At 44.5% G+C, this 8,612-nt stretch overlaps 1 protein-coding gene across 1 annotated transcript; it reads right to left on the bottom strand.

Annotated features, from left to right (window-relative positions):
• Positions 1-4,111: 4,111 nt before the first annotated feature.
• On the bottom strand, positions 4,112-7,208 carry RPL7 (ribosomal protein L7). Its single transcript, XM_030304193.2, has 7 exons — positions 7,181-7,208; positions 6,324-6,432; positions 5,861-6,027; positions 5,213-5,350; positions 4,977-5,086; positions 4,496-4,705; positions 4,112-4,173 (listed from the first exon to the last, which is right to left on the bottom strand). Exons 1-6 carry the CDS (start codon positions 7,192-7,194, stop codon positions 4,497-4,499), a joined length of 747 nt encoding a protein of 248 aa, XP_030160053.1. The 5' UTR covers positions 7,195-7,208; the 3' UTR covers positions 4,112-4,173; position 4,496.
• Between the last annotated feature and the right edge of the window lie 1,404 nt (positions 7,209-8,612).

Below are 8,612 nucleotides of genomic sequence, written 5' to 3'. Positions count from 1 at the left end.
CTCACCATGGCAACCCGCATTCCATGTTCTATATGTCCTTTGTCTAAGTTCTTTGGTGAAAGGTTAGGTGTCCTCTCCCCAGTTAAACCTAGCACCTTGACTTGCGCGGTAGGATCTTAGCATCAATACTTTTGCCAAATTATATTCTAAACCCTCTGCCTCCATTTCTGGACCCCAAATAGGGCTGCAAGTTTAGCCCTAGTAAAATACACGGTTTCAGGTTCGACAAAACTGAAGGTGCTCCCAAACACACTTTTCTGTTTTCATCAAGCTCCCTACTCACCTTCCTTAGCTCCTCTGGTTAAGAAAACTCAAATTAGGCCTGGAACCTAATACTAGCCACACCACTTATTTGGGTGATCCTGGGGGAGGGAGGGAGAGTTAACCCCTCATCTTAAAAATGGGGACAGTGGTATACTTACCTAATGGAATAGGCTGCACATTAAAACTCACGTGGAGAATTTAAAGGGCAAGGCCTGGGACCCATCCCCCAATTAATCGGTTTTGTGATTGCAAAATGGAGACAATTGAGGGAGGATTATGTGGATTAAGTGTACACTAGCAGTCAATACGTGATCAACTGTTATTAAATGGTCTGCTCTTGAGTTTTGCTATCACATCTGCCACTGCATTGTCTCCCAACTGTTGGCTCCTGCCTGCTCTTCTATCACCAGGTGTCCAAATTCTACCTCCTTTGTGAAATTTCCCAATCTGCACAGCATGAACCATCTCCTATATTCCCCTAACATGCTGTTCTATTTTCACAAACTATTATCCCTACACAATAACTCACTTTTTGAGTCCTTTACAGTAATACATATACCCATGAACCCACAATGCAGGCGCCACTCCTCTCAGCATTCATCAAGAATAACATGCCAGCAACTGGAAAATCCAAATTTTAAATTGCTATTACTTTTTGGTTCATTCATTTACTTTTAGTGTTTACTTATTTTTGAGAGAGAGAGTGCAAGCTGGGGAAGGGCAGAGAGAGAGAGAGAGAGAGAGAGAGAAACACAGAAAGGAAAGCAGGCTCCAGGCTCTGTCAGCAGAGCTGATGCAGGGCTTGAACTCACGAACCGCGAGATCATGACCTAAGCTGAAGTCTGACACTTAATGGACTGAGCCACCCAAGCGCCCCAAAATTGCTATTACTCTTAAGAGGCTCGAGTCAATCAAAAAAGCAAAAGGCCTGCAATGCAACAGGTCTATTCTAAGTGCTAGAACAGACGGCAAACGCTCAAACCTTACAGTGGTTTCGGTACATATTCTCAAAACTTTGAGAGGCTGTGAAAAGCAACAAGAATAAATGGAAAAAGTATTGCAGGTAATAAAAAGTACTATGAAAAATACAGGGTTATATGGAGATGTGTCAGAGAAAAAACCCTTTTCCAGAACGAAAAAGAAGCAATGTACAAAGACCTGAGGGCTGAGTGTTCCAGACAGAAGATTACAAGGGCCAAGACCCTACATTAGAAGCTTGTCATTTTTGAGGAACAAGAAAAAATATAGCTACCTGCTATAAAGATCACATAGCCCTCCCAAAACACTTCCCTGCCATGATTTCTGGAACCTGCGAACACGCTGCTTAATGTAGAGACTTTGCTGATGCACTTAAATTAAGCAATTTGAGATGTAGAGATTATCCTGGATTATCTGGGTGGCACAATTTGATCACAAGCGTTCTTATAAGAGGGAGGAGGCAGAGGATCAGAGCCAGTGATGATGGAAGAATGGAAGGAGAGATTGATTACACTTTGAAGACTGAGGCATGGCCTGCCTATAAGCCAAGAAATGCCAAGTGGTTGCTAGAAAATGGAAGAAAATGATTCTCTCCTAGCCTTCAGAGCTACGGTAGGCAGGCCTACTGACACCAATTTAGCCCAATGAAACCAAATCTAGATTTCTTACCCCTGAAATTGTTAAAGACAATAAATCTGAGTTTTAAGTCAAAGTTTGTAATTTATTACAGCACCAACAGTAAACAAAAACTTAGCACCTACTCTGTCAGGTACCGGTTAGGAGGGACAAAAAGGCTGGCCTTACATGTTTTATTACCCTAGAGAAGGGAGGCACCTGTATGAAAGCAATGTTTTGGCTGGTTTGATACCAAATCTGTAATGCAAACAGTGGGGGTAGAATGTTGTCAATTTCCCCCATAGGTTGTCCCAACACCCCAAAAAGCAGATACATCTAGACATCCCTGTAGCACTTATCTCACATTACTTGCGTTGTCTACCTTGCCCGTTAGACTGACACACGAGAAAGTAGAGGCCATCTCCATTTGTATGCCCCTGCGAGGTGCTCACGTTGCATAGTACTTAGTACTTTTAGCCAGGAACTGCTGTAAGCATTTTACATGAACTGACATCATTAAAATCCTATGGTATTATGCACAATTTCCCCTATTTTGCTAAGAAACAGATTTATTGGCCCAAATGATTAAGTGAAGGCTGGGTATGAACCAGTTTGGCTTCAGAGCCAGCACTCAATCCAGCCAACCATGAAGGAACTTTCAAAGGTAAGTAATTTGAGGGAACACCTGCTAAAAAACCAGTGAGCACAACTAAACTTTGTGACTTGAAGAGACTGGGGTAATTAGCAGAAGATTTTTATGAAGCTAGAATGTTAAAGGGTAGAAATGCAAATTTACATTTGTGGGGTGAATTTTTGTAGGACAACCTGCTGGGCAGGACCCAGACTTTCAAAGTTTGGTTAGCCTTCTAGTGGACAGTCCCCTTTAGGAGGTAGCTTTTCTAAGTTAGCTTTGCCAGCTGCATTTCAAGAAGTTTTAACAGTTCACAAAATATTTTCATACCCCTTTTCTGAAGCAAGTGCTTGAGAGTTTTCTATAGTGGTATTAGACATCTGCCAACTCCTCCCTACTCAGCCTCTGGCCCCACTTTGAAAGTAATTTATATGGAGAACTGGACTTCCCAGACGGAAAACAGAAAAGTGCCTGCAGAGAACACACATACAGCCAATATACTTTGTCAGTTTTTTTATCCTACACGTTCGTATTCCTTACCAGCTTCAAAAGCTTCGCTACTTTGCGTGATGTGTCCACCATTCGTGGGCTATTAACAAATGTACCAGACTATTCATAGTGTTTACCAAGATACCCTATTTCTTGCAAAACCCTGCCACACTCAAACATGTAACACTGATTTTATTAAGAATCTTCTCAATTTTTCTGAATTCACTGACCATAAACTCACTAATTCAGAGAGATTGCTTCCAAGTCTAGAGAATTTGAATTACTAAATATAAATACTAAGAAGTAACGATCCTAGTGCAAGTGTCAAAGGAATGAACAGGGCACCTGTTCATCACACCACTGGCACAATGAAGACTGCAAAAACTTCTTTTATTAGATGTACTTACTTCACATGTTCTATACCGAAAACCTGCAGCTCACTAATCTGAGATATATACAATATATAAAAATGTTACTTATAAAATACCTAATCTTTTCTATTTCAAGCTTTTGCTCACTAGTTTCATTAGGAGTTCTGAGGGTGTTCCAAAATAAGTGGCATCCATGGGCAGCAATTTCATTTTTCCTTTTCTAACATATATAATGGTATTATCAGAAACTCACCAGGATAGGTGAAGATACACAGCAAAAAACAAAAAAGGAATGCAAAAGGAAAACATGTTCACACAGTACTTTATAGAAAAACCAAGCCTCAGCAGATGGAATTTCATCAACAGTATAATTCAATAATTTTTATTACCTTACCTATAAATCATGCACATAAGTCTATGAAACAGGCTTCCTTAGAACAGACCCATCTTGGCTAACTCAGTGGCACAATTAAAAAGTGAAAAATTAAAAAAAAAAAAAGTGAAAAGATTTTTTTCTTTTCACAAGAGAGTTTTTAATAAACCCAAGGAATGTTTTCCACCAAAATACAAACCAGACCCCAGTTTCGTACACAAAGGCAAAACTTGGCACAGTTCATTCGATCCCTGGAGCCTGCTTGGGATTCTCTCTCAAAATAAATAAAAATTTTAAAAGTTTAAGAAAAAGACAGCTTACTCTTATCACACATCAAGATTTGTCCCAATAGTTAAAGGACAGCAGAGTCTAGCAAAAAGTCACAACACATTCTAATTTGAAAGTAGTTGTTTATTAACTGACCAGATTACAAAAATAATCATGGTGGATACCTGAAAGGGGGAAAAAAAAATCTCATTAAAGAAACCACCTTGATAGATTAGAATTAACATAAATGAGAAAATTATAAGAAAGTACTTCAATTTCCATTAAGTAGGATAAAACCCTGGGCCTTTTCTTTCCTCCATAAATGCCCCTCAAAAGGAAGGAACAATCAAACCAACTGTACAGATAACATGGTTGGCTTTTCCCCCTTAAACAATATTGCTTAGCACCCAACCAAACCCTTATCAATATTTAACGGAAAAAGTAGGAGACTAACACCACTTTTACCCTTATTACTAAATAAACTTCTATCGAGATGCAGCTACTCACCTTAGTTCATTCTTCTAATAAGCCTATTGATCTGGTCTTCCCTGTTGCCAGCATCTCCACCTTCTACAAAATGGGTGGTCTTCTTCTTCATTCCCCCTCGTGGAGAAGATAACTTGAAGGGCCATAAAAAGTTGTTTGCTTCTTTGAAACGTTTTCCAACAGTGTAGATCTCATGAATCAGATCCTCCATGCAGATGATGCCGTATTTACCTGAACATTAAGATCATTAAAAATTGCTAGCTGTTTTTACAGATTAAGATATCCAGCAAGGACAATCAGAGGCTATGATAGTTTAAAGTAAATTAAGAATAAAGCAACAAAGAAGGAAATACACGGCTGTATTTACAAATACTCAAGCCAACGAAATCTTAACTTACATCTTCCATAAACTTCTGCATTGTAGAGAACATGGGAAGATTCGTTGATAGAAAAATCAACTTTGTCTAATTATCAAACCTTTCCCCAAATAGGTAGAACCTACCAAGAGATCGAGCAATCAATGTGTTATCTGTCAGGGCAATTCTCTTCTTGTTGATTTTGCCATAACCACGCTTGTAGATCAATTCATTCACTGACTTCAGGTTTGGGTACCTGATATATGAAAAACAGACATAAATGACCAAATACACTAAGGTTATCACCATCAAAAAACCTCAAATGCACCTCGTCAACAGAGCCAATTTGCCAAAAAGAACTCAAAGGAAAAGACAGACTTACCCCCATGCAATATATGGTTCCACAATCCTTAGCATGTTAACTGAAGCCTTGTTGAGCTTAACAAAGGTGCCGTTGAAGATCTGGCGAAGGCGAAGAAGCTGCAACACCTTTCGAACCTTTGGGCTCACACCATTGATACTGCAGTGAAAAAAAAGGACAAAATGCACTGAGCTTTAACCCAATTCTTAATAGAGGATAAGAAAGTAACCGTTATGATTCGGCACAACTCAAGTCCCACCTAAATAAACAGGAATTGTTACGAAGACCACTGGCATTTCTTAGCTTATTCTAGCCCGTGTCCCAACCTGCCTCTTTCACAAATAAGTGATCTTTGATACATACCTTTGACACTTCAAACTTCCCCAGGCCCTTTTACCCCATCCTACCTTTGTATTTGTCTTTGTTAGCTTTTTTTGAAAATAACATCCAGGACACTGAACAAAAGTCAGATGCTCAGAGAGCTGCGGACACAGCACTTGCAACTAAACCATTAAAATACTACCCACCCCCCCACCCCGTTCTAGGTATGACCAAAATATCTCTATTCCAATGTTCCAGAACCAACGCTCCCAAGAAGTTAACGGGAAGTTTTGCTGAGACTGTGTAACTTTCCCTTCAAAACCAGAATGCGGTTAAAACTGAACTTACCCTCGGATCCTGATGACAAATGCCAATTTGGGTTCTGCAGGTACGTAGAAGTTGCCAGCTTTTCTTGCCATTCTAGCCATTCGAATCTCAGTTCTGTACATCTGCCTGTATTCCTTGTGGTAATGCTTAGCTTTTTCATAAATAAGCTTCCTCCTTGCCTTTCGAAGCTGAAAACCAATACCAGTTATTCATCTGATTCTTAGCTCCCAAATACAGTCACCACCACCCGTTCAGAAGAAAGAGTAATTTCCCCTTGAAACTTTTTCCTTGTCAGAGCATTCGTTAACATTTCAATGTGCAGACACTACCTCCAATTAAAAACACTTTTAAAAAGCCGATGATCCAGCTCACTGGTACAGTAGGTGAAGTCCACAAGCCTTGCTGAGAAAGAACACTCACCTATTTTCAACCCAAACACAAGGCCTCTCTTTACAGGTTAAGTGCCTTAAAAAAATTTACCTACCATTTTTTGGGCAAATTTCTTTCTCAGACGCTTGATCTTCAACTCTGCGAAATTCCTTCGCTTTTTCTTGAGAGTTTCTGGCACAGCAGGAACCTTCTTTTTCTTCTCTCTAGCGTTAGCAAACAGAACTTTATTAATAGTTCAAACAGCACACAATACCGCATTACTCTTGTGTTGCACAGGCTTTGCCATTTAGCAGCACTACCATCACTGGCTCTAAACATTTCTATCTTCAGCTGCTCTCTAGCAAGTTATGGTGAAAAATAGAGCTTAGAGAGTTTTTATACCGATAATCTTCGCCTTTACCACAGACCACTTCACTTAAATACACAGAATTCACAGAAAATACAATAAATTCACATCTGTCCTGACCTCCGACAACTAAAATATCCACAACAAAGTTAACACAGACTGAGAAACTACTGCAAGAAGGGGGCCTGGAATTCTCAAGAAAATTAACAAACAAACAAACACCTCCCAGCTACCACCTTGGTTCAGGTCTGAAGTTCCACATGCTAAAAGCAAAGGCCTGACGACGGGGACGACTGGGCCAAATACGTGTTAAGATGACCGCAATTCAAAGGTTCTGCACCTCCCTTGAAAGGGCATTGGAAAACTCGCCGGTCCCGTACATAGTTAGGCTTTCACACCGCGTTCCCAGTATCTCCAAAACCTCTGACCCAAGGCCATCTGCATCCTATCTTTGCCCGGCGCCTCCACCAGCGTCACAGGGCGTCATAAACACACAGACAAATGGGCAAAGGTACAGGCTACAGCCAGACCGAGGGAAAACGAGACAAAAAGTCGCTGGATTCGTGGATGGAGAAGGATTCTCGAGTGAGCGAGGAGCTACTTACTCTGCACCCTCCATGGTTCCAGCCGGAAAAAGAGGAAGTTAGCGCATGCGCGCTGTCCACTTAAAGACGACAAGAGCGAAGCCCCACAACTCAGAGGTGTCCCAGGATAAGCCAGAAAAGAACTCGGAACTGAGAACTCGTCTTGCAGACGCAAAATTGAGAACTGCCTGATTCAGCCCCTTACGATCGACTTTCGGGTAAAATTTGTATGGGAAATACATGCACCCACTAGAGTCTTTAATCAATATGACAAGAGCACAGAGTGCTGACACCTTTACTACTCGGGGTCCTAGTCTCTAGGCTGCGTTGACAGGGTACCTTCTCGTATTCCACCCAGTAATGTACGCAAATGACACGCCACACAGGCGCGAACTACAAATCCCGGCATGCCCCCATTTTCACTGCGTGGGGAGGGCAAGGCTTGACTGGGACTGTAGGCAACCACTGCAGTGGTGATTACAGCCAGGGAAAACGAGACCCTTTTGGCCCACGTTCCGGATGGTTAGGTGCGATTCTAAGTCGCTTCCGAGACCCGGCTTTTGGCGGGCTTCTCGGCTCTGCCAGCCCCAGCCATAAACCGGCACTCTACTGCCGCGCTGCCGAGGTCCTTCTATTCGTTCCGCCAGCCTGCAGGGCTGTCTTCCGCGGCGCCTGATCGCAGGGGTGACCGTCCGAGTCCCACGCTTAACCAAAGTGGCGAAATAGGGACAAGCGAGGACCCGACGGCAGGAGGAGGATGGCCCGGGCACTGCAGACCGTCAGGCCTGGCCGGCGGAGGCCGGGACACCCCAAGGCAGGGGGTGTGAGCTGTGTAGGGAGGTGCGACGAGGGCTGGAGGCTGCAGCCACGGCCATGTGAGAGGGGCTGCCCCGCCGCGGTTCGGCGGACGGCTGCGGGCGGGCGGGGGGCTGGGCCGGGGGCGGGGTGCGCCCGGGGGCGGGGAGGGCCGAGCGGAGGGAGGGCCGATGCCGCCGCCGGCTCTTCCCGGTCGAGGGTTATATAGCTCGGAGCGTGGAGCCCGCTCAGAGGCGGCCGGGAGCGCTCCGACTTGCAAGCGGCGCTGCGGAGCTCAGTGCCCAAGTGACAGCCGTGGGGAGTGCAGGGCAGGGGACACGAGACCGCGGGGGCAGCTGCAAGCCGTTGGGCAGCGGTCGACTGCGCCGAGCGAGTCGCCCCTTCCCGGCGCTCCCGCTGCCCCGCACCCCACTCTCCCACCCTCTCGCAACTTGGGTCAAGTTGACAACTCCCGAGGCGGCCGGCGGGCCCGTGCGGTCTCCGCTGCGCGCCCCTCCCCCGGGGTGAGAGGGAGCCGCCGCGCCGGCTCCGGGGACGCTCGGGCGGCGGCGGCTTGGCCATGAGGGCAGCGCGCGCCGACTAACTCGCGGCTGTCACCGCCGCTGCAGCGGGACCGGCCGGGCGGGCGCTGCGGGAC

Source organism: Lynx canadensis, chromosome F2 (genome assembly GCF_007474595.2).
Source record: "Lynx canadensis isolate LIC74 chromosome F2, mLynCan4.pri.v2, whole genome shotgun sequence".
NCBI lineage: Eukaryota > Metazoa > Chordata > Mammalia > Carnivora > Felidae > Lynx > Lynx canadensis.
This window is presented reverse-complemented; position numbering and strand designations above follow the sequence as displayed.

Excerpts from the sequence above, each read along its gene's own strand:
- RPL7 (XM_030304193.2), bottom strand. Across the intron at positions 5,351-5,860 it reads TTTGTCATCAGGATCCGAGG|TATCAATGGTGTGAGCCCAA; the intron begins GTAAGTTCAGTT and ends TTTTCACTGCAG. Across the intron at positions 4,706-4,976 it reads ATTGATTGCTCGATCTCTTG|GTAAATACGGCATCATCTGC; the intron begins GTAGGTTCTACC and ends CTTAATGTTCAG.